Source organism: Triturus cristatus, chromosome 3_1 (assembly GCF_964204655.1).
Source record: "Triturus cristatus chromosome 3_1, aTriCri1.1, whole genome shotgun sequence".
NCBI lineage: Eukaryota > Metazoa > Chordata > Amphibia > Caudata > Salamandridae > Triturus > Triturus cristatus.
In genome coordinates this window covers 863,992,211-864,018,817 of record NC_140583.1, presented here as the reverse complement: position 1 = coordinate 864,018,817, position 26,607 = coordinate 863,992,211, and the positions used below count along the sequence as shown (strand labels likewise).

The 26,607-nt window shown below is 44.0% G+C and overlaps 1 protein-coding gene across 4 annotated transcripts in view; it reads left to right on the top strand.

Moving 5' to 3' along the window:
- The window catches only part of DYNC1I2 (dynein cytoplasmic 1 intermediate chain 2), a 338,688-nt gene that overhangs the window by 139,028 nt on the left and 173,053 nt on the right, over nt 1–26,607 (top strand). For 2 of the 4 annotated variants that reach the window (XM_085645304.1, XM_085645303.1), the window contains exons 5-6: nt 11,214–11,273; nt 25,752–25,867. In XM_085645304.1, coding sequence (XP_085501430.1) covers nt 11,214–11,273; nt 25,752–25,867 — 176 coding nt within the window. The remainder of the gene's footprint in view (nt 1–11,213; nt 11,274–25,751; nt 25,868–26,607) is intronic. The other 2 variants (XM_085645306.1, XM_085645305.1) reach the window with 1 other exon arrangement.

Sequence of the window (26,607 nt, the reverse complement as noted above, 5' to 3'; positions counted from 1 at the left end):
GTCGTCTTTCGCAATGGTAAATCTGATTAACAATGTCGATTGTGTTTTCTTTCTTCTGTTATGAGGAACTGTGATTGGGGGAAAAAACTCACTATTAGCAAATGGACTGATCTTTCCTTTATGTGGACGCAATTGAAACAAAGGATACCAAAGCCAAATTGGACATGCTTCACTGTGGATTCATTTCCCTCATTGCACTTTATGGATTATCTATAAAGATGTTTGAAATTATGATGGAAAGGATGGAAAGGAAAGGGTATTGAGAATACAAGATGATAGTGTGTGGCCTGGGGAGAAAGTCAAATCGTTTGTGGGCTATGGATCCTCCCGTTGATTTGGAGGGGCCTATGAACGTCGTCATCAAGATTCAGGAAGGGCCATACCTTTGAATGCTAAGTGCACCCCAGGGTGTGGATGATGACGGTGAAGGGGATGGCTTGCTCCTCCAAATATACTGATGATGCCATATACCTTTATTACAGAACGCCAGTGGTTTAATATCTCTCCTGAGATGGAGCTCGCCACATGGGCCATCAATGGAAGAGAGTGCTGCATTTGCAGCACAGTTTTGAAGGGCTGCCGAGGTACTGGAATTACAGCTGCCCTCCATTGCATCCAAAGCAAATGTTTTGAGAGAAAGTCTGCAGCCTGGGGCAGCAAAATCTGAGCCTGTAATTCCATTTAATGAGGGTCTCACAGATACGGTTTGGTTGAAATCAGGATCTTGCCTGCTTGGGAATAGGCTGGTGGTCAGAGGTGAAAGACTGGCACCTGGTGACCAGGATTTTCTCACCAAGCACCCCCTGCAGTGAGTCTTATTGTGCGGGCTTGGGTTAGTAAAGTGAATCAAAATTTATTTTGAACTACTGCAACAGACTGAGAATGGGATTGACGCTTTTGGCAAATGCATGCCTTCTTCCACCAGCCTGGCACTCCGATCTGTAAACACCTGTTAGGCCACTACTTAAATTCTCTGTGGGACATGGGCAGCTAAACTTTGCTAGCAGTCTCACAGGATCTTACGCTGTCCTTGGCCCATACGATACACGATGGGCCGGACATGGCCAAGTATGTTAGGCACGCAGGTCTGGACCAAGGATTGCCAGGGCAGATCGGTCTGTACGAGTGTAGTAGCTGTAGACCTGCATGAATGAGGTTCACTGGGTTCTCCTGTGAGCTACAGGCCTCCGTTGATCGATCCATCCTCCTCGAAGAGAAGATGGACTCCACTTTGGAACACTTTAAAGACCGCTGAACAAAAGTGCGTGCCTTGGGACTCTGGACCTCTGCCAAACATTTTGTGCGTCAGTTTTGGAAGTTCAGTGGCTGGCATATAGACCGATACTAAACCAAAGGAAATGATGGACGGAGTGTTGAGCATTGCAAGCACTCACCCCCAGTCAACTGATCTGGGTTTAATCCATCACCGTTCTTTAGCCCACTCTGCCACCCCAGTTCAGACATGGCCATATGCAAATCAGTCAGACCCTGTGCCTCATGGGAACAGTCCAGCCCGAACTGCCAAGCCATGTCTTCCCTGGACCGGAAACAAGTTTCCTAGGACCGGTTTCTGGAATTTTAGCCGTCTTCAGCCAGGCTTGCTTGAATCCAGTGGCAAAGTGAGCAAGGGACTCACGTCTGAGCATACCCTGCCAACTTATGGCGAACAAAGCAAAAACCAAAGGAAATGATGGACGGAGTGTTGAACATTGCAAGCACTCACCCCCAGTCAACTGATCTGGGTTTAATCCATCACCGTTCTTTAGCCCACTCTGCCACCCCAGTTCAGACATGGCCATATGCAAATCAGTCAGACCCTGTGCCTCATGGGAACAGTCCAGCCCGAACTGCCAAGCCATGTCTTCCCTGGACCGGAAACAAGCTTCCTAGGACCGGTTTCTGGCATTTCAGCCGTCTTCAGCCAGGCTTGCTTGAATCCAGTGGCAAAGTGAGCAAGAGACTCACGTCTGAGCATACCCTGCCAATTTATGGCGAACAAAGCAAAAACCAAAGGAAATGATGGACGGAGTGTTGAACATTGCAAGCACTCACCCCCAGTCAACTGATCTGGGTTTAATCCATCACCGTTCTTTAGCCCACTCTGCCACCCCAGTTCAGACATGGCCATATGCAAATCAGTCAGACCGATACTGCCTTCCAAGCTGTAGATGCAGCAGACAATCCAGTTCTTTCGAGGTCGTAGATGCAAGTCTAGTAGGCAGCGTGAGTAGCATCAGTCTTCAACCTCTTCCTCCCCTGCTACAACAGCATCCAACAAACCCTGCCTTTCCTCCCCATCCACTATCTCTCCCACACCAGAATTAATTTTGGAGGAACATCTGTCCATCCTGCCTGTTGCTCTCAAAGAGTACCATAGAGAGGGTACCAGACTTGGAAAGCTGGGGTTGTTACTTTCGCCATTTCCTCATCCCAAAAAAGGATCAGACCTCAGGCCTATCCTGAACCTTTTACCCTTGAATGCCTTTCTGTGGAAGGACAAATTCACAATGCTTATGTTGGCCTTCATTCTATTTGCTCTGGGCTCGGGTGACTGGATGATGTTCTTGAACTTTCAGGACATGCATTTATCCATCCTGCAGTCCCTTGGGTTTCCTCTGCGGTTCAAGGTGGGCCAAGAGCATTTTCAGTTTGCCATACTTCCCTTTGGACTCTCCAGCACTCCTCGGGTGTTCAAGAAAATGATGACAGCAGCCACAGCCAATCTTCAGAGCTCAGAAGTCCCTGTATTCCTGTTTGTCTATGACTGACAGCTGAAGAAGGGCTCTCCACAGTCAGCCCAGAATCACCTCCGGACAACAGTGGAACTTTTGCCATCATTGGATTTCACTATAAACAAGCCAAAGTCCCACCTGATTCCTTTACAATGCTTTTAATTTATTGTGGCAATCCTGAACATGATGGAAGCATTTGCTTTTCTTCCGCAGAAGCGAGTCCAGGATAATCGACTTATGATCCTGATGTTTCAGGCTTGGTCCTGGATCACAGTGGGAGTGGCTCTGAGGCACTGAGGCTCCTTGGCCTCGTGCATCCCCTCTTCAACCACGCCAGATGGCACATATCTGCTCTGCAATTGAACTTAATCTTCCAGTCGGCCCAGCATCAAGGTAACCTTTCTGACTCCATCCATGTTCAAGAGGTCTCACAAGTCTCAGAGGAGACTGCTTAAGATCCTCAGTGGTGGCTGCATCAGCGCGGTCCAGCAGCAGTCCCCTCTCCTTTCCCCATTCAGATCCTGAAAGTGGTGACAGACGCCTCAGTGGTGGGCTGGTGATGCCATCTGGGTGAGGTGAAAATCAGAGGACTTTTATCTCCAGCGGAGGGGTGGATCCACATCAGTCTTTTGGAGCTGCCAGCCATTTATCTGACTCTGAAAGCCTTATTGCTGTCCATCAGGGGGAGGTTGGTGCAGGTTCTCACTGACAGCACCACGTGGTGGTACTACAATAAGCAGAGCGTAATGAAGTTCTGGGTCCTATGCTAGGAGGCTGTATGTCTCTGGAGGTGGTTTGAGTGGCAGGGCACCTTTCTGATCGCAAATCTCGTGGCATGGTACCTAAAGGCCAGGGCAGAGGAACTGAGCAGTTGTCGTCTGACAGATCATGACTGGCGTCTGCATCCAGAGGGGGTGCAGGGTGTCTTCGAACAGTGGTGGGAACCCTGGCTAGATCTTTTAGCGGCAGTTGAGAACATACAATATCAGCAATTCTATGCTTTGGAGTTTTTCCAAGACCTCTTGTTAGACTGTGCATTCCAGATGGAGTAGACCAAGGGACTCCTGTATTTCTTCCTGCATTTACCTCTTTTTCCCCAAGTTCTGAAGAAGAGCAGAAATGACCGGGCCCAAGTCTTCCTAGTGACCCTGGAAAAAAAACGTGTGGTCCACTGAACTCCTGGGCATGAGCATCTGTCCTCTGATCAGATGGCCACTTGGCGAGGACCTTTTGTCTCAGCAATAGGACAGAATCATCCACGTGAATCTATGCAAGCTAAACTTACATACGTAGAGAGTGAGCTGCAGCAATTAACTGTGTTTAATTTGCTGCCTGAAGTAGTGGATGTAATCCTTGTCGCCAAGCGCCCTTCCAATAAATAAATTTATTCTGGGCGCTTGGACACACTTGTGTCCTGGTGTGATGTTCAAAACACTGAGACCTACTGGGAAAGCTGTTGGAAATCATTTAGTTTGTTTTGTCTTTAGCTCAGCAAGGCCTTTCAGTCGGCACTACAATAGGTTATTTCTCTGGCCTTCCAACCTTTATCCACTTGCCAAACCAACCGTTGTTGTTCAGATCACTGGTTGTAATGACGTTTAATTAAGATTTGACACGTTTCATCCCACACTGTTTTGGATGCAACAGTGGGACCTTAAGTTGGTCTTGGCATTACTTATATATAAGCCCCTTGATGCATGGCTGCTCAGTGCATCTACTGACCTTGAAGACGGTCTTCCTCATTGTGATAATGTCAGTCACATGAGTGAACTACAGGCACTTTCAGTGCAGCTGCCTTATAATGCCTTTTTCCTGGACAAATTTGTGCTGATGACTTGGACGCCCTGCTTACAAAAAGTAATGACTCCCTTCCATATTGCACACACAAGGAGTTGGACAGTCGTCACCCCTCCAGCATTCTTTGTTCTCCCTCCTCTCCCAGAAAAGGAGAGGCTTCATGGGTCTGACCTCAAAAGTGCTTTAAGCTTTGGCATTGATCATACCAATGAGCATTGAGTGGACGGTCAACTTTTTTTGTTTGATTCTCTGGATCAAAGAAAGGGAAGTCTGTGCAGAGGATGGGGTGAAAAGTCCTCTACATTAAGATTTGTTCCTCAGTGGTCAGAAAAGGCCGCCGGAAGGTCAGAAAATCATTCAATCAGCACTAAGGCTGCTACCACTGCATTAACACATGGAGTGCCTGTCCTTGACATCTACTAGGCTGCGACGTGTTGTGCTTTGGTATCTCTTCAAAGGTGATGAATCTGCGGTTAGAGGTATCCATCAGAAGAACAAGTTGCTTACTTTCGATTACACTCTTTCTGGTGGATACTCTATCTACATGCAGATTCATCACTGCTCTCCCAACCACGCTTTCTGTGATGTGACCTTTTTTTTCACATTTAAGAACTAGCAAGTTAGTATTCAGCATACTGCTACCAAAATTTGTTTATGTTCCTCGTCTGTGGGAGCGGAAAGGGTTAAGATAAGAAAATGATATTAGCGCTCGGGGTCGAGACTATATGAACAGCACAACACCTCCCACTGTTGCGGGACTACTACTATAAAAAAATCTCCAGATCCAGTCTGGCACTTGCAGGGTGTTTTGAATTAGGAATCTGTAGAGTATCCACCAGAAGGCTAAGTTATAGGTTCTTCAGAGATTACTATAAGACTCTTTACCCATGAAATTCTCTACCAAGGAGAGAAACAGTAACACAGCCTTTCAGCGACAACTCTTAATCAGGTGAACTCAGCTTGTTCTCTCCAGTTGTGAATCTTGAGCCTTCGCAGTGATATACTCCTAGAGCTTTTTGCCATTTCTCCCATGATTGTCTTTTTCAAAGGAAAGGCAGCATGCTGTGCCTCTCTGCTTCAATCACTGAGATAAAACATTTGTTCCTGGGCGCCTACGTTTAGGGGTTAAAGCTCATCCAGTTTAATCTACAGCTTATTTGGTTTTTTTCATATTTCTTTTATTGGGTTTAGCCGTCAAACAACATTACAATTTAAGTACATTCCCTAGCCCTCCTCCCCTTCTACTCCCTCAAACAAAGAAGAGGAGCTGTCCACGGGGAGTACATTTCAGCATTAGAATATGCATGGCTTCTGACCAGTATAACCAACATTGCATGCGTCATTGTTCATATCCCATCATATCAGCACTATGTACATATATGGTAGTTAATCCTCAGTAGGTTCTACATCCTGCCCCTTTGCAGGGTTTTCCATTTCCTGCTGTAAACGGACTTCCACTACAGAGGTGGCTGCATCGATGGGGAGAGGTGAGATGGGCGTGCACAAAATAAATAAAATTTTAAAAAAATCGAACTTATCTGAACACGACGTCCTCCTCTGGTCCTCTTCTCTCCACCGGAACTGAAAGCAGGAACTCTCTTGACCAATCAGGGTGCTGCTCTCATGCAGCATTTGCCATTTTAGGATTTTTCTAAGCTGTAGATGCAAGAAGCACATAAATATAGTAAATTTTGTATGCCCGGCAGTAATGTTAATGTTTTTGAACCTTTGTTTTTTTTAAAAACACTATAGAAGAATAATCTGAGCCTAGTTTCCTCTTTTCTGCAATATGGCTTGACTGTGAATTGAATTTTGAGTGCTTAAACAGTTTCAGGTTGGTAGCTCGATCCATATAGTGTGCTGTAAATCAATTCAGTCCCTCCCTGAAAAACTTTATGGCTTTCTGCATTTGACCCTTATGCATGGATTCCGTATCAGAGCTTAACCTCCTTTTTTGAAAGTGGGAGATGTGCTTTGAACATCCGGAATCTTTCTGATGCTACTTTGTCTCTGCAGTTAAGCAATTGTCTCCTTCTCTATTGTTTCTGAGGAATGGAGTGCCACTACGGACATTTACCATTGACTGCAGCAAAACCTCTCTGCTCAGATATCTCTTTTCTCAGACTGAGCCTGTGTGTGAGTGTCCCTTCAGTCAGTATTCGTCACATCGCTTGGAACACTCAAACATAAAAGTGTAACACTGAGGCTTGGTTGGGCTTTTCTGCTATTATTATTTTTGCAGAGCATTACTAAGCCACATAACTAGGGGATGACCATGTAAAGTGCACTTTTAAATTACAAATATCTGACCATAAGCTTTGCTGTGACATACTGCACAGATATTGGTTCATTCAGCAAGCTGATTATTAAAATGTATATTTGAAGATTTTGATTATTATTTTGTGAGCTCAAGTAGTAGTGAAGTATTAGCAGGCATGTAAACATATCTGCTATTTTGTAGACTGTCGATGCAAAGATAAATACTCATTTTATTGTCCATAACCATTCGTAGATTCAGAGTTCCTACATAAGGACTAATCGTTTATGATGGAGAGCCGCCTTGAACTCTACCGAAGAAGGCCTTCTTCATTCTTTAGCAAACATGGTTCTTGCCTTACAACGAAAGAAATCGTTATTGGCATGCAACTTTAACACCCTTCAGAGTCCCGTTCCTTTTTTAAGTCTTCTATGCACTACATTGGTATCTTACAATGGAGCCTTGGTGATAATAGTGGATCCCGAAATCATTAATTAATATTGATATTTTTCTTAAATATGTTTGAACGGTTAAGTCAAAAGTTTTATAATGAATACCAAAGAAAAAAAGGGCTCGTAGAAAAAGCAGAGTATTTTGAGTGGTGACCGATACCTTGAAGTTTCACTGTGAACTGTTGCTTTAAGGTCTCTCTTGGCCACATGAGTCAGAGTGTATCACCCTGGAAGCCACGCAAACTCTCTGTGATTGGACGTGTCCTTTGTCCATATGGACTACAAAATAGTCATGCATTTATTAAAGAGGCTAATAAACACAAAGTTCCTCGTTCTGTCCAATGAAATGCTGACACTCCGGCCTTTGGCAGTGTGCAAAAAAAAGCAACAATTAGCTAAGCCTTTGAACAAGATGTAGACTCTTTAAGACATCTGAACACTTTGTTGGACGCCACCCATGTACCTTTTGCAACACAAAATGGAAAATGTCACAGCTCTGAATTTTGTTGCCCAGATTGACAGAGCATCTGAGGAAATGTATTTTTGATGTCTTGGGAATGTAGGTTTATGTACGAGTCTCATCTTCATTTGCTATCTCTGCGACTGATTAACAAATTCAGGATGTCTGAAGCTGATATAATCCACAAACCCTTAGATGGGCAATGTAGATCTTGTTCTACTTCCCCCTCACTGGGGTTTGATGTCATGCTATGTTAAGGCCAGACCTGGAGGCCTAGGTGATGAGGAAGGTTCTACGTCACTATACAGAAAATCCAAATAAAGCAACTTGACTCCAGAGGTGAGTAAAATATTATGCCCTTCATCAGTCGTTTGGCAAATCTTAAATAGAAAATCCATTTTCTACCAAGAAGTAATTTAAGTAGATATTCATTTATTTTCATTGTGGTACTACTGAAAGTCAGTACGCTCAGGTTAGTGTGATGTTTTATGCTTCTTAACATTATCCAGTATAGGTATATTGTATAGGTTGAGATGAAAGCATCTCCTTTGGGACTGAAACACAATCTTTATACCACCCCCCCCAAAAATAGACTTGGCCGATAGAGGGTGGGTTGACAGTAATTCATATCAAAATTTCTACTACTTGTGATGTGGAAGAACTGTAAAGATCAAACTAAATATACTGAAGCATCCCCCTGACAGTATAAGGATATACTGTATAATGCTGGAGGGGTGACGACTGTCCAACTCCTTGTGTGTGCAATATGGAAGGGAGTCATTACTTTTTGTAAACAGGGCGTCCAAGTCATCAGCACCAATTTTTCCACTGGAGACCTATTTGTTACAGGTAAGAATTGTTCTCTATGAAACCCCGTAATAAAAACGACACCTAGGGCTAAAGAAACAAGTTGACAACATAGAGCGTCAGCCTAACTACATTATTTGGTGCGTTCCATTATCAAAATTTTCATTCACTCTAAAATACTTCAGTATGAACCTGCTCTTTAAAATGGTTATAACCAGCTCAATATTCACTAACGAACAATCTGCTTGCTCTTTTCCCTAAATGTTTTCTGTTGTACCTGTTTGCTGTCCGTTTATTACCATGTCTAAAGTACCTGATGCCCAAATGTACATTTTATGTTTCATAGGTTTGTGCGGGTGGGTTGCTTTTAAAAGGTGCTTTATGCTTCCATTCAAAGACATGAATTAAATATTGAGTTAATTTTTTTATTTCCTAAATGTGAGAAGCCCTTTCTGTAGAGCTTGCTGGGATGTTTATACATTGAGTTATATTTCTTCTATAGCATGGCTTCATCTTGCCATTTTTTACAACTGTATACTGTACTTTATAATGGTGGTCCAAGAGCCCTTTCGTAAATGTTCTTCTTTACCTACATATTAAATCAGTTTTACTATGTTTGCTTCTCTTTGTGAAATTTGGGACACACAAACGCCAAGATCTCGACAATCCAATGCGTTCTCCTCATGCTTATGAAATATATATTGCTGTCAGAAGCGATTGAAGACAATCCACTTGCTTACACCATACAGAACAAATTGCCTTGTAGTCTATAAAAGTAATAATTAAACATGCACGGGTCAAGCATTTATAGGAGTGCCCTATGCAGACATGTTACTGATCATGGGAAAGTTCATTTTCCATGGTGGACGGTCCTTGCATAACTCCGGCGTAGTAAAGAGTAATAAGTGTCTATGTGTGAGTACTTGCCTTCATAGGATGATCAGTTGCGCATGTGAATCCATAGTTCACATTATACATAGTTCTGTTGGTATGGATCCCAAGAGTGGCACCATTACCCTTCTTCGTTGGCACTCTTCCACTGATTGATTTTATTCTAGTGGAACGCTCTCATCCATCACTATACAATAGTGCAAATATTTCCTTCTAAAATATAGCACACTCCACGAAGTGAATTACATTCAGTGTAGAGAGAGCTGGCTTTTTGTGATGCATTAATGACCACAAGATCGTTAACAAACCGGTACCAGTGATGAGACCTCCTAGCGCTCGAGCATACCTGCATGGCCCTATGAAATGATGCGGCACATGCTTGGATCAGCACATTTATTCTTTAAGAATGGGTGTTGGTGCAAGTTCTACATTCAATATCCTTTCTGCCGTGCACATTACAAAGACATTTCCTCCTGCAGAGTTGGGATTTAATTAGGACAGGACTGGAAACCAAATTCAGCCCTGGCAAAAATATCCAAACTAGCCCCACACTGCAGGAGGCAGATACTAAAATGGAGCCATGGAAGCCATGGTTGGTTCATAGCAGCTCTTCTGCCTGCCCAGCACCAGGAAAACGCCAGCATGGGGAAAATGGCCAGCCCACTCCTAGATTTCGTGCCCTTCTAATGTAGAATCCACCGAGTGTAATATTATGTTGTGCTGCACACACTGATGCACACCCTCACATGATAGTATTTTCTTAGCATTTGCCTTAACATTTCCAGTATAACTCATAAAATACATGTTTAATCATACCCAACGAGTATTGCAAAACATGGCTCAAAGCTTGTGTATTTGTGTGGTGTGTTCTACTTGGTCCAACGCTAAATTCCATGCACATTATTCCAACACTAATACACTTCAGGAATTCAGCTCTTGGACCACACAATATATTGTATGCAAACACATGAAACTGTCAATTTTTTAAAATATTTTCGACTGTGTGCGCTGTGGGACCCGAGAAGATAGGGGCACAATAGATTAATTCGCTAATCTGGATGATTGTTTTAAATGTGATTATTTTATTCATAAACACGTTTTAATTGACTTGTTCTGTCTTTTAATGCTAAACTGGTGCACGAGATTTAAAAAGTACTGCCCAGCTAACCACCCCTCAGCTGCCATGTCTTTTCATTTGTATTTCGTATTGAGTTGCCACCTCTGCTAAGACATCTCATTCACATTTTAACTTTTCGGTTTCCCATCAAATGACACTTGTGTGCCCCAGGCAGTGTTTAACCTATAATTACTGCAGTGTCACAGCATGGAAACTCGAGCAGTCCCACATCCCGGTGGACATCCACTGTGCTGCCTTGCAAAAAGCTTTATGTGTTGACTTGCTTCCTGTACCAATAGGACGATTTCCTGCACACATTTAACGCTTTGGGCAGTATTAGAGTACCTTTGCTCCCAAAGACTTAATCTGCTGTTATTTGCAAACATTTAAAATACCCCGCCTCACTGTACTTGTTAAATGTAGATTATTGTCAAAGAAAACCTTAGCCTGTAAAGTTTTTTTTCTCCTCAGTCCGGGAATGTCTTAAGTAGGTCCAAATTGAATGCTAGCAGTTGAAAACGCACTCCTGTTTCTTTTCACTAATTGCATGGATTTTATCATTGAATGCTCTCAAAGCTGTTCTGACTAACAATACAATGTTTTTATTCACCTGAAAACTTTAACGATTTTACATAATGTTTGCTTTGCTAACTTCTGGCCTTTCTTGCTAACGCTGCCTGGTTGTTTTGCAACCAATTAGGACTCTGCACTGGGATACTGACCCGTCAGTTCTTCAGCTTCACTCTGATTCCGATTTGGGGTACTGCATGGATTTATTACATTTATCTCTTTTTATGTATATACGTGAATGCGTCCGTCATTGCGCAAATATGCATGTATTTACATGTCCGAATAATGTTTTCAGTTCAGTTGTATGAAAAAGCATATTTATTTTTGATGGACGCAATTCTAAAGAAAAACTGCCAAATTAGTTTTTAACTTGATTTACTTTCAACAACTTTTTTCATGTTATTGTTTAGCTTTGGCTTTTTTTGTGTTTCCACTTTTCTTGGAGGAACAGGGATCAAGGGTGTTGGGCTGCTTTCATGTCTCTGGATTGAAACGAATGTACACTACACACAGTTTATTAAATGATGACACATTTCCTTCTTTTAGATATATCTTTCGGTAGTTTGTATTTGCCCATTAAAACCACGAAAAAAAATCACGGTTTCTTTTATATACACCCTGGTAGAAGTTGAGAATTGAGTTGTTCTGAACATAAATGCACTGGCTAGTGTTGTGAGGATGTTCGATTCCTTCATAGAAAATAGAATTATTGTCACAGATTCCCTGACCCTATTTCGGTTGTTCATTACAATCAGCATATAGAAATTGTAACAAAAAAAGATTGAAATCATCAACAGTTCTCCGGCATTCAGCTGAAAGACTGATCAAGCCAACCAGTATACAGGAACACATATCCACAGACCTGTTTGACCCCTTCTCTGGCAACACTTCATGTCACAATGCACCATTATATAAATATGCCTTGAAGAGAAGGTTGTGTGTAAAACCTGAACAAACGACCTTGCAGGCAAGTCTACCTTCTCACCTAGAACAGGCAGGCATATTATCCCACAGAGGACTCTTTCTTCATGGGAACAGTCTCCAAATTGTTGAGCAATAATTCTGCGAGACTCTCGCTTTCTCTTTCACATAAACACACACATGCTCTTTTTCTCTGTCTCCCACTGACGCCACACCTCCTTCTTGTGGAACACTCATCTGGTCTCATTTGATTTTGTTTGCTAGCATACGATGGGCTTCAGTTCCAAAACCAGTATAAAAGCTCTCCTTACCAAGACTACCTTTCAACTTGGAGACTCCGCCTCCCTCCACTTATATCTGGCCTTCTGATGGATACATCTGCCAGTGGATTCCTCACCTTGTGAATATCCCTTGCGCCAGCAACATTCAGAAACTTTTGTAGCAGTCCACGCCGATGAGGTCGAAGACGACGTCACAGAGACACGGCTCCGCTCGCGACTCCGCTGACGTCACCGGCTCCATAAGAAGACCTCGTCGGCGTGATGACATCAGTTCCCTTTTTTCCGCGCCGTCGAAGCCAACGGATTTCGGGAATCGCTGTTGTTAGCGTCGTGATACTTGGTATCGTTTCAGTGTTGTTACCAGTTTTCTTTGAAAATGTCAACGAAGAAGTCTGGGTTTAAGCCTTGCCGGGAGTGTGGCAAGCATATGTCCATCACTGACCCGCACGAAGACTACGTGTGGTGCTTGTCCTCAGACCACGATGTGGATGGCTGTACCAGCTGCCGGAAGATGAGTTCTAAGGCGCTGAAGGAACGGGAGGCGAAACTCTTTATTGCCAAAATGAAGAAGGAGAAGAGAGGAAGAAGGAGATAGAGGTCGAGGTCCCGGTCGAAGTCGAGGTCGGTGTCGAAGTCGACTTCGGGACATACTTCGAGAGCTAAGAAGCACAAGAAGAAAAGAAGGCACTCCTCTCGACACCATTCTGATAAGCGCACGGCGCCGAAGTCGAAGTCACCTGTTCGGCGTCGAAGGAACACGGTCTCTCCTTCTCCTGTGCCGGATTCTCCTGCTGGTCCATCATCTCCAGTAGTCTCCTTGTCTCCGGCTTCGCAAGTTCCAGCCCAGACTCCGACGCCGGTTCCGTCTCCGGCTCCGGTTCCATCTCCGGCTCCGGAAGAGCTTCAAGCCCCGGTTGAGCCTGCGACGCCGTTGGATCCACCGTCGGCGCCGATTGGCCCGAGTCCGGTGGGGCCTGACCAGTATCCTGCCTTTCCTGGGCCAGGTCAGGACCCCTCGCATTACTTAAATGCGATGTATGGGGTGTTCACTCGTGCCATGTATGCCCCTGGTGCACCTGCGGGTCCGATGGCCTTTAATTTAGGGGTGCCGCAGGTGTATCCTCAGGCCCCTTTCTTCCCATTTTACCCAGCGATGCCGTCTTGGAATCCTCCGGCTCCGAGAACGTCGACGCCGCTTCCATCCTCGCCGGCTCCGGCTCGACCTCGGTCGACGCCGATGGCTCCACCGGATCCACGTTCGGCGCCGTCGGAGTCGGTTTCGGCGCCACCGACGCCGGTGGTTCGGATTCGCTCCAGGAGGGAAGCTCAGAGGATGGTTGAAGAGCGGAGATATCTTCAGGAGGAGGCGGAAGATGGTGAATTGGTGGAGTCTGATGAGGTCTTTCATGAGCTCAAAGACGCAAGTGGACTAGACCTTTCTCCTGAATGGGAGATTACTCCTCCTCCTGGTGAGCCGTCTAAGGAAGTTGCACCCTATCATGCTGTGATAAGGAGAGCTGCGGAGTTGCTTGATCTCCATCTTCCATCATCGGAGTTCAAGTCGAACATTTTGACGGAGGTGCTGCATTCTCAAACGGCAGTGTCGGAGCCTCTGCTTCCGTTTAATGAGGCCATTGTGGAGCCAGTACTAGAAGTGTGGCGCAAGCCTTTTTCAGCTCCTGCGGTTTCTAAAACGATCGCTAGAAGGTACAGAGTGGCCCCGGGAGATCCTGAGTTTTTGTCATCCCATCCGTCACCGGAGAGCTTGGTGATTCAAGCGGCTTGCTCTGGAAAATCTAAGGGGGCTTTTCCATAGGTCCCTGGGGATAGAGAAGCAAAGAGGATGGACCAGTCGGCGAAGAAAGTGTTTTCATCTGCCAGCATGGCGTTGAAGTCGACAAACGCAACATGTCTTTTGGGGCGATATGTTCATGCGCTGATGGACTCTGCTAAAAAGTTGGTTCCAAAATTGCCAGAGGAAGAGAGATCTGGTTTTAATGAAATCCTGGATGACGCCCAGGCGGCTGCGCGGCAAGTGTTTCAGAGTGGCCTGGACACTGCTGATTCTGTGGCAAGAGTCATGGGGTCGGCTGTTGCGACTAGGAGGAGTGCTTGGTTGAGAACGTCTGAGTTCTCCCAGGATGTTCAGTCAACCCTTTTGGATCTGCCGTTTGATGGGTCTGGCCTTTTTGGAAAGAAGGCAGATGCTGCTCTGGAGAGGTTCAAAGAGAGCAAGGCGACTGCTAAATCTTTGGGTCTTCAGTCTCAGTCGAGAGGGTCTTCTAGGAGGTTCAGAGGTTTTGGGAGAACATCTTTTCGAACCTATAGGCAGACTCAGCAGCAACAGCAACAGCAGCAGCAGCAAAGTTCCTCGGCGAGAGGTTACAGAGGAAGAATCAGGGGTCGCACACGTGGCCGTCAGCTCTCCTCCTCCTCTTACTCTTCTTCAGCCCCTCCCACCACCGCAAAACAGCCCTAGATCCGACATTCCTGATCATGCTGGTCCTGTGGGGGGCCGGCTTACCCATTTTCTACAAGATTGGGAATCTGTAACTACAGATCTCTGGGTTCTGGATTTTGTAGAAAATGGGTACGCCCTTCCCTTTCGGGAATTCCCTCCAAATTACCCTCCTTGCCAAGGGGTTTGCTCGGAGGACCACCGTCTTCTCCTGCAGGAGGAAGTCCTGAAGTTGTTTCAGAAAGGTGCGATAGAGGTGGTTCCAGAGCAGGAAAGGGGTCAGGGATGCTACTCCCGGTATTTTCTGATTCCGAAAAAGGACGGCAGGTTGCGTCCAATCCTGGACCTCAGAATCTTGAATTTTTACCTGAGCCAGGAGAAGTTCAAGATGCTCACCCTTGCTCAGGTTCTTCAAGCGCTGAATCAGGAGGACTGGATGGTGTCGCTCAACTTGCAGGATGCGTATTTCCACATCCCCATCCTGAAGTCGCACAGGAAGTACCTCCGGTTTACGGTAGGGTCGCAACATTATCAGTTTGCGGTCCTCCCGTTTAGTCTTACTTCGGCACCTCGAGTCTTCACAAAGGTGATGGCAGTGGTAGCAGCCCATCTCAGAAGGTCGGGGATTTCAGTTTTCCCTTATTTAGACGACTGGCTGATCAAGGCGGAGTCGTCGGAGAAGGTGCTGTGTCATCTGCAGGATACGACTCGGCTGTTGTACAGATTGGGTTTTTCGATCAATGTGCCCAAATCTCACCTGGTGCCCTCTCAGCGCAACCTGTTCATAGGTGCGGTACTGGACACTACTGTGTGTCGAGCATTCCCTCCTCCTCAAAGGATTCTCGACATTCAGGAAATGATTCCTTTATTTTACAGCGGAGTTCTGAAGGTCCTTCGCCTGCTCGGTCTGTTCGCTTCCTGCATCCTGTTGGTCAACCATGCACGCTGGCACATGAGGGCGCTCCAGTGGTGCCTCCGCAAGCAGTGGTATCAACACAGGGGAGATCTCAGGGAGTCTGTGAGGATCTCCAGAGAAGCTGCTGCGGATCTGTCTTGGTGGAGCGTGGAGGGCAATCTGTCCCAAGGAAAGCCCTTTCATCTACCTCCATCGGTGGCCACAGTGATAACGGATGCATCCACTCTAGGGTGGGGTGCTCATCTGGGGGATCTGGAGATCAAGGGTCTTTGGTCTCCAGAGGAAAGGTTGCTTCACATCAACCTTCTGGAATTGCGGGCGATTCGTTTGGCGCTCAAGGCCTTCCTCCCTTCCCTTCGCGGTCAGTCGATTCAAGTCCTGACAGACAACACGACCGCGATGTGGTATGTCAACAAGCAGGGAGGAGTGGGGTCCCTTTGTCTTTGCAGAGAGGCCCTGCGTCTATGGTCCTGGGCTCAGGACCATCAGATTTGTCTGATGGCAAATCATCTGGCCGGAGTTCTGAACGTGCGTGCAGACAGTCTCAGTCGGCAGTTCTCCGCCGACCACGAGTGGAGGCTTCATCCAGAGGTGGTTCGTCATGTCTTTCGGACGTGGGGGACACCCCGGGTGGACCTGTTTGCCACTTTCGAGAACGCGCACTGCCCGTCATTCTGCAGTCTCCAGTATCCGATGCAGGGGGCGTTGGGGGACGCGTTTCTGTTGAGTTGGAGCTCACGACTCCTTTACGCGTTTCCTCCCATACCCTTGATTCCTCGGGTTCTGAGGAAGATTCGCCAAGACCGGGCCCAAGTTATATTGGTCGCCCCGGATTGGCCGAGAAGGGTGTGGTATACAGATCTTCTCCACCTCTCCTCGTGCCCTCCGCTCCGTCTCCCTCTGAGGGCAGACCTCCTCTCGCAATCGGAGGGGCAGGTTCTACACCCCCACCTCCAGAGCTTACACCTTCATGCCTGGAGATTGAATGGGGCAACCTGAATTCTTTCTCTCTCCCGCCGGATGTGGTGGATGTTATTTTATCGGCCAGGCGACACTCCACCAAATCCATATACTCCTATAGATGGTCTAAGTTCGTTCTCTGGTGTGGAGAGAGGTCAATTGATCCCTTGAAGGCTCGTTTGTCTAACATTTTGCAGTTTGCCCTTTCTCTTGCTCAGCAAGGCTTTGCTGTGGCTACGGTTAAAGGATATTTATCGGCTTTGTCGGCTTTCCTATGCCTGCCGGATCAGCCGTCCTTGTTTAAATCACCTATTGTGCTTAGGTTTCTCAAGGGCCTCACAAATAAATTTCCTCCTACTCCTTTTATTGTACCTCAATGGGACTTAAACCTTGTACTGACTTATCTTATGGGTTCTCCCTTCGAGCCCTTACATAAGTATCCCTTGAGGTTGTTGTCTTTTAAAACGGGTTTCCTCATTGCAATCACCTCGGCAAGGAGGGTAAGTGAGCTTCAAGCTCTTAGTTCAAAACCCCCATTCTTGACTGTGCATGCTGAACGGATGGTACTCCGGACCAGGGCTGCGTTTTTGCCTAAAGTGGTAACTCCCTTCCATCTGGGGCAATCCATTACCCTTCCTTCCTTTTATCCTCCCCCACACCCTTCCAAGGAGGAGGAGAGACTTCACCGCTTGGACCCTAAGAGGGCGGTGAGCTTTTACCTGGACAGGACAAAAGACTGCAGGATTGATGACCAGCTCTTTGTGGGCTTTGCTGGCTGCAGAAAGGGTCGTGCGGTGCACAAGCGCATCCTTTCCAGATGGATTGTACTATGCATCAAGATCTGCTACTCCCTAGCTGGTAAGGAGCCTCCGGAGGGTTTGAGGGCTCATTCTACCAGGGCAAAGTCTTCTACGTCTGCTTTATCTAGGGGTGTTCCTGTGGAGGACATTTGTAGGGCGGCAACTTGGGCCTCCCTCCACACCTTCGCAAAGCATTATTGTTTAGACACCGAGGTGAGAAGGGATGGACATTTTGCTCGTTCCGTCCTTCAGGATTTTCTGGTATAGAAGGGTGGACACCCTCCTCCGGGAGTGGGGACTGCTGTGGAATCTATTCACAAGGTGAGGAATCCACTGGCAGATGTATCCATCAGAAGAACAAGTTACTTACCTTCGGTAACGCTTTTTCTGGTGGATACAGTATCTGCCTGTGGATTCCTCACTGACCCACCCGCCTCCCCATTGTCCATCCTTCTATACCTAAGGTTCTGTTAATAATGTTTTAGTCTACTATTCTGATGATGGTATTTCAAAAATGTATATGTTACTGTCAAAGGCATTGTGTCTTTCTTTGGCTTTTCTATTCATTCTCCACACTATGTGTGTTGATTTGCATATTGTGTACTGTGTATACTGTGTATATATTGCTGTCAGTCCGTCCGTGTGCCTCGAAGGCACGGAAAAAAGGGGCGGAACTGACGTCATCACGCCGACGAGGTCTTCTTATGGAGCCGGTGACGTCAGCGGAGTCGCGTGCGGAGCCGTGTCTCTGTGACGTCGTCTTCGACCTCATCGGCGTGGACTGCTACAAAAGTTTCCGAATGTTGCTGGCGCAAGGGATATTCACAAGGTGAGGAATCCACAGGCAGATACTGTATCCACCAGAAAAAGCGTTACCGAAGGTAAGTAACTTGTTCTTCAGGAAGCTAGTAGCAAATGATTTATTACTGTGTAAAACGGTAATTTCTTTTCTGGAGGGAGTATTTTAAGGGTGTATAAACTGAGAAATATTATTTTAATTAATTGTATGTACTTAGTTATTCTCGTTTTTTGTAGAGCGCAAACAAGACCCAACAGTAACATAGTGCTTTACATAAGATAAAAGTAATTTCTACCTCAACAATACCAAAGACGAGAAAGCTGCAGACTGACAATAAATAGATCAGGGGAGGACGTGGGCGGAGTGATTAAGAGGAGCATTACAGTAAACAATAGATACATTCATGTATACAAGCGGTACCCAAGTGTGTGGTCATAATTTACTATCACAACAGTCATTCTCTCGATTTAAGCTATTTACATGAAAGGTTATAGCAGGGAATTATTGTTACATTTGTAGGTGATGTTGCAAATGTAGAATTTTTGGTTCCTTTTTGAACATTTCAACACAAGATCATTTTGATATTTGATGGAAGTTGTTTCAGGTTCTGTGTGTGCATCTGGAGAAGGATTGTGTCATCGTTTAGCTTACTTCACCGGCGGGGGAAGGGGTTCTAATAGGAGGGTGTCCATACTTCTCAGATGATGCCTTTCTGCAGAGATCCACGGTTTCTGGTTGAGGTCCATGCTTTTTTCCCATGAAGTGCTTTGGAGTCATGCTGGCGAGAATGAAGATCTGGTAGAAATGTGGGCAAATTTCCCAGCGGGTAAGTGTAGATCTGCTCTGCAGGGTGCGAGTTGAGTATTGAGGGTCCCTGATAGAAGAGAGTTGCCATAGTCTAGTAGCAATTGCTATTGCCATTGTTTTGAACATATTGCTATGGCAGAGTTCTCCGTTTGCATTACCTTCTATTGTCTTCTGTTGGAAATATTTGCCCGAGAATTAGGACATTTATCTGGTAAGCTGCTTACATTTAACGAAAAGTTGGCAAAGGGTTTTCATACAAACTTTTAACCACTTGGCAGAGTTAACAGACATGTCAAGGAATCAAATCTTTAGAGTATCCTTGGAAATGATACCCAGGTAGATTGATTGGAGAAAATAGATTTTTCACTGTCCAAACGTGTCATCGTGCTGCGCACTAAGAAAAATCTATAGTCCGTAAAGATTGTTTATCGGAACAGGTAGCAATTGTCGGCCCCTTTTAGTTCCACAGCTTGAACAGGAGTAACCAAATGAAGGAATTGCCAGGTTCAACCAGACTCCAGCATTGTATTCAAGAAATGTGCATCAAGCTGAAAAGCTATGCGCTACTTTTTAAAATATTCATCAGCAGCATTACAGTTTTAAGCTGCAACTGCTGCTATAGGATCCACAAATTAGTATTTCTTCTAAAAGAATATGGGTTAACATTGGAGTGATTATTTTAAAGTAAGGTAGGGCTCTATGATTGGGTGGGTTTAACACTTGTTAATACATTTGTTTTCCACCCTTTTCACTTCACATCTACTAGTCAGAATATCAGTTTCATGCAAGTGTTGCGCTCTGTTTTATTTATTAGACCGCTCTTGCACTAAACCGGTCTCTTGGTGATTAGTTCTAGCCACCCTTCAGAAATAATGGACTAATTGATAAAGGTAGGTAAGGTAAAAGATATAATAGGTCCGTGTCTTAGTGCAGAGGTTAGAACCCAGAGATGAGAAAAGACATTCTGAATCAGTTTTTTTAATTTTTATAAGGTGTGTTTTTGATTGTTATCCATCCCATAGTGACAGTAACTAGCATAAGGTATTTCACCACTCGAAACTAAGAGGGTTTGTACAGCTTTTGACATGGAACAACAAAATGAATGATGACCGTTCTTCATAGAATTTTGTCCCTTATCAGCCTCCATATAAGGTTTTTAAACAACCATTGTATTGATGTTTCACAGAAGTCCTTGGTTGCTGCATAAAGGTAGTCTCTTGCCATCAGTCCCTGGAGTTGCTTATTTCCCTCATAACAGAGTCCCCTTAACATCTTTCACCTTACTACTGGAGTCTTAAATTATTAACTTAGCCTAAAGTCAGTCTTTGTCCTTGGTAATTTAACATCAGTCTTTGGACTGGTTTAGAGGATATCGTTATTCTTTCCACATATTTTATTTACCACCAATCTTTCGTATTAACTCTCCTCTGGCCCTGAAATGCAGAAGGAATCAGGGATAAGTCCCGGTTCCCAGCAATTCTGCTGAGACACTGGAAATTATGTCAGAGATCAGGCAGTCCAAGCTCTAGATCCTCTCCTTAATTGGGGACGTGAAAGGTAGATGGCCCAACCTCACCGTCATTACTTCTAGATAGGCTAGGGTGCCTCTTGCCCCACTTCGTAAAAAAGCTGAGTCTCACTGTTCTTTCACAGTCGAGTGTCTGTGGAGGCCAAGGAGGTGTAAGGTTTACTCCAGGTATGCAGGTGAGTGAGTGGAAGGCTGGATGGCAACAAAGAAAATTCCTGTGCTATTTCTCCGGCTGGGAATCTTATTTCTTCACACCTGGGAACATTTATTTTCTTGGCCTTTTGTCATTTGACTTAATTTCCTGCGTTTAAGGCCTATATGAGTCAATTCTCTAAATTTGGCACAAACCAGATTAGTGTGCGCTACTTTGTATATTGCACAAGACACAACTTCTACTAGTTATGTGTCTAGATAGCAGGTCTATCGTTGGCACAGTGCCCGCAGTGGAAGATAGAATAATTTGAACATGTGGCAAAACAAATGTGGGTTTTGTTTTAAAAAATGCCATTGGATGGAAGGTTATCAACATGTGGAACCATGGGTCACGCAGAGTACATCCACAACATACAGTGCTGACCTGAGGGGCATATGACATGATTTGGGTACTTCTGTTAGCCATCACCTAAACACCACTAGGATGACAATATTTTGTCTGTGACCGTCTCAAGAGTTTAATCCCCTGGGTGGTGTGAACATCCATTTTTTTTTCCCCAAACGTATTTTTTTAACGTCACATCAATGGTTGCAATAACATTTAGCAAAGGCGGTGAGACATACAAAATGAGTCAATGCAACAAGGCCTGTTGAGGGTCGGCGTATTATACAAAATAGACACTCCAAGCTATTGCTTTCAATGTTACCTAGAAGTAGAGTACAGTTTCAGTAATTTGAAAGCTCCGAGTGATTCGAATAAGTGATTAATGTGGTCCGCCAGTCTTTCTTTTGGGACGGGATTTTAACAAGGCACTGCCCAACGGGGTGAACATCCATTTTTAAGAGCTGTGTTGCTACAGTCTCAGTAGACCAAGAATTGACCCACCTCAGGTCAGCTACTTTCTCCAGAGTGCAGGTAGCGGTTCTAGTACCATCTCTTCCCAGTGCTGATAAGGGAAAGACCATATTCATTAAAACAAGTTCTTGGGGAGTTGGACTAATAGCAGAGTGAGATGGGTTAAACCGAGCTACAGTCAACTTCATTTGGTTTATGCCGATGCAGCTGAAAACACAGGTTTTAAAATGAGATTAAATCCGTAGAAGTGTTTTTTTTATTGAACTATTGCCTGTGGAACCTCTATACTATCTTTGAAACCTTGTTACACAGCACTAAAATACCCATTACCATCAACCCCAGTGCACATCAGGCAGGTGTGCTCTGTGTATTGACCCATAGCACAGCCTTACTCACAAAAACACCCTTGATCATTAAGAAAGCATTATTTCGTCATTTCAGACTTATGCTACTTTTGCACATATTATTGTGTATAGCGGTTGTGTCATAAACCACCTCATAAGGCCTGCTAATATTGCTGCTCCATCCCTGTTCTGTCCACTAAATTCATATTTCCTGTGAGTATGACTGTCTGCATGTTCATGCATCCCGATCACAATTGGTACCGGAGGCTGCAACACTAGTCACTGTAAGGGTTGATATTCACTTCCTTGCGATAAACAAAAGCAGAGGTTACAATTGTAGTGCATATGAGAATAAGCTACACAAAAGCTGTGATCTGGTGCTTTGCCAAGATCATGCTACAGAGAGGTCTTTGAGGTAAGACAACCTATTTGCTTTATGTCCCTTTAGGTGACATCCTGTTTTCATTGCAGCTGAGAGATGGAGATAGCAAGGGAAGAACTCCATTTGTCTTCAGATGGTGTGAAAATGTATTCTAGAAGTGTGTCTCCTGACTCTCCAAGGAACAAATGACTGTTGTCTTCTGCTTTTAATCACAGCAAAATTCTTGACCAACACAATGGGTATGCTATCACAGCTTGAGGCCCTAGCAATCATCTCGGTCCTCATTTCACCCGTCAATGCTGAATTGCTTCTTAGCTTACCATATTTAGGTATCTCCAAAGTCAGCCAATCAAAAAGTCTTTCAAAAAGAGAAAAGGCATGGATTATAGCCCAGTGTTTGTCACACCTACGGGTGAACAATAAGTGTTCAGGGAGGTTATATTTTCCTTATGTCTTTCAATCACATTGCATAAGGGCCCTTTTGATTGCAGGATGTCCTGTTTGTAGCATTGCCAGACCATGACGAATAATGACTCGTGGGTCTTGGCCACAGTCCCTCAATCTAGAATTTGTATTTACCTTAAATTATCCTTCCTCTCCTCTCTTTGGGTTTTGACGACAGTTCCTCAAGATTTAATGTTCACCTTAGATCACCCTTACCATTTTATTGATTAGGGTCTTCAAAAGCCAAGCTGGTTGTTCAGAACCTCGTTTGACTGGCAGCTGGTAGATTTCTAAGAGGAGGTCTGAAACAAAGGTTTGTGCTGTTATTGCTCAGTTCTGACCAAGAGAGATGATTAGGGGCCTAGCTCAGATGTACTTCGAGGGAAATAATTTTTTCCCTTTGGACACATTAACAATGTTGTTTACAATTTACATCTTCAACTCAGTTCATAAGAGGGTTTGCATGGTTTCATAGATACATAGGAAGTTTTCCATTTTCAATGATGATCAGACATTCCAAGGGTGTTTGTCAAGGTTACAATAACATACCAAAGTACACCAGTACTGCCTCCCGATTATAGTCTCTGTATGCAGATTGCCATCAATATGCAGCAGGCTACTTGGCCGATACCCTCATTGATGCTAGCAGAATAGTTCCTTCCAGGTTCCAGACCATCTGGATGTTATTCCCCACCCAGGGTTCAACCAGTCAGAGCGATAATAGCTGCTGCTCCTTTGTGAGAATGCAGGCCATGTTTAACTTGGATACTCATTTAGGAACAGCCATATGACCACTCAGGAGAGTTACTGCATCTGTGACTTTTGACAATTATGTAACTTCAATGTTCCTTTACTTGGCTTGCATTTCAGTGGGGCTATTCTTTCACTTTTTAGGTCACTTTCTAGGTCACTTATCTTACGGTTCAACATAATACACTCTTTGGAGTTTCATTTGGATCTCACTTTCATTCTAATAAACTTCTGCCTGTGTCAGAATTAAATTGAGTTCTTGCCCCTTGAATAGGGAACACGTCCTTGATCTTCCACTGAAACCTAATCTTTTGTTTCGAATTAACAGGAACATTTTCTGTAACTGTTTTCATTTAGACACATTAATACAATATTCCTCATGAATCACTCATCCAAATGTCTTACACTTTGCAGTGCTAAGGAATTTTTCCACGCTGCTTAAGATTTGTCATTGCCGTGATAGGGAGATGAAGCCTGTTGGTTTTACTTTTGATCTAAAAGACCTGGGAGCCCAGTTTACAAAACTCTTTGTTTGTATGTTAGTGTAACTTACATGCACAGATAGCTGCAAGTATATATGTAAATTAATGTTTCGTAAAATGTGAAGTTTGATTACAGTGTGATTAACTCACGCTTTATATTGCACTAGGGATGAAATATTGCACAATAGTAAGTCACCATACAGGTCTTCGTAGAGGGGGTTTAAGGGAGGACACATCTGTAAAATTATATAAATACCCATGTGCAAGTTTGTAAAGTGTGTACATGGAATTTACGAAAGAATTTCACTACTACTTCTGTAACTCTAGAACTATTGCACACTCCCAAGAGTAATTGTGGAATGCTTTGTGAATTTCATGATATTAGAAAACATTTGAGGAAACCTATGGCAGTACATGTCCAACTACTCTCTGTGAATCTGTCCCATAGTTTTTAACACATATCGGATCTGTTTAATAGATGCGGGGGGATACAGGAAAAACTGTAGACAAATAATTTCTTTTACCGGTATTATTGTCAAGCACCTGTTTAATGCTGCTTACTTTTCTCACAGGCATCAACATTTCATTTACCTATATTTTAAAAGTGTTTCAAACCATAGAATGTATGTTTATCTTGCAAGAGCACTTTTTTCTTTGATGCTAACTAAAGTCCTTTGTATACTCAAAACCATCATGGCTCGGGCCATTTCAAGCTTTCACATCAATTAGGGTCTTTTTTAATTAGTCCAATTGCTTGTTAGGGAAATAATTTGCCACATAATGAATTGTGGGATATACTTTGTGGATTTGCATCAAAGAATTTGCCAGCACTCCTAGACACTCGAGACCTTTGCTGCAGAAGGCGAGTGCCAGAATCCAGACATATATCTTTTTAAGTTACCCTCTCATCTTGCATCTCTGTTGGTTTTGAAATCCATCGCACATCCACTTTGAGGGAGAGAAGCAAAGCAAAGGCAGCTTCTGAGATTTTGTCCAAAAACAGCCAAATAAGTCACTTTGAATTCACTCTGATAGCATTAGTCTATGGAGAAGAGCTGGGGGTGGAGGGGGGTCCATACAAAATTCGTGCCACGTGTCTATTCTCACCCAACTGTTTAAATTACTCACAAGATGTGATTAAAATGAGAAAATGAAAATGTATTCACTGATCTGAACACAATTACTAGTAGTCCAAAGTCTCACCTACGTTACCAAGAAAGGTTTCTATATATTACATACACTAATGCTCTTAGTCCAAAGTCTCCCTTGCATTACCAGCACCCATGGGTCTTAGGCTCCTGCACTGCCAGGAATAGTACTAAACTGGGCCCTTTCCCTGTCCATACGGAACAGAAAGCCTTGGCAGGCAGATACAGGATACAGCCTGTAAATGGAGTTTCCCTAGCTGTTTATTTTTTTTTTACAGTTTTTTTTGTCATGTTGCCATATGATGCATAGCTCCCAGGTTGCCCATGAAAGGGGGCCTGTGGACTAACAAAGACAATTCCAAATGTGGGTAAAAAGCTCAAGCCATTGTTTTTTTTTGGTATTGCTACTTTTACACGGTTTGTTAAATTTCTCTTTGTGCATGTCTATGTTTTCAGAAATAAGATTACTAACTTGTTAAATATATAATTAGCTTTTTATAGATACTTGCTTATGAATGATGCAAGATATTTTCCTGAAATTCACAATTTACTTGGGTGTACTTTCAAATGTGCTTGATAGAAATGCAAAACCATCAGCAAAATAAGATGTTTTCTTCTTTTCTTCCTGTTTTGGTGCAGACGAGGGCAGGTTAAACTTGCAATGGCCAAAATCACTCAAGTTGACTTCCCACCTAAAGAAATTGTAACATACACAAAAGAAACACAAACACCAGTTGTGGCTCAACCGAAGGAAGGTAATTCGATCATCAGTAAATGCTGTTGTACACATGTATCTTCACTTATATTAAATATTTCTTTTCATAATGGTCAATACTGATGTTAGCGGTGGAAACATGTTTTTTATTATATCTATTTGATTAACTCAATTTAAATCAGTACTGTTCCATTCCCTGATGTTGGTTCCATGTATTTGGAGGTCAGCCCATTCAGTTCAAACTAGTTGAACACATAAAACATTAAGCTCATTTCAAATAACAAACTGTATGCTGTGTCGCCTTTACAGTGAGTTACTGTTTTGTAGACTTTGTAAAAACGTGAGTAAAAAGAGCGCTTGATGAAGCTTATTTGGTGCATGAAGGCCACTTCCCTTCAGGTAATCATCAACCGGGTTTCCTGTCCTGGACTTTGTCTGATAGCCTAGCACAGTCTGGGTTTTGCAGGCTTGTTTTGCTTCTATTGAACTAACTTAACACCTGACATAATGATTTGCAGGCGAAAAGTTCAGGACTGGTTTAGGATCACTGTTGAAATGTAGTTGTATGCTCCCTGAGAGTCGTGGTAGCAATAGTAGCATTGCTACTACTGTATATAGCAATGGGGCCATTGTTAGTATCAGTCTTATCATTAGTATAAATAGCAGTAGACGCACTAATAGTAGTGTATGCACTATGTTCAGCACTTGTAGTATTTGCAATAGTGCAAGTAGTAGTACCGTTAGTAGTAACAGTCAAAGTAGTCCTAGCTGTAGTAGTAG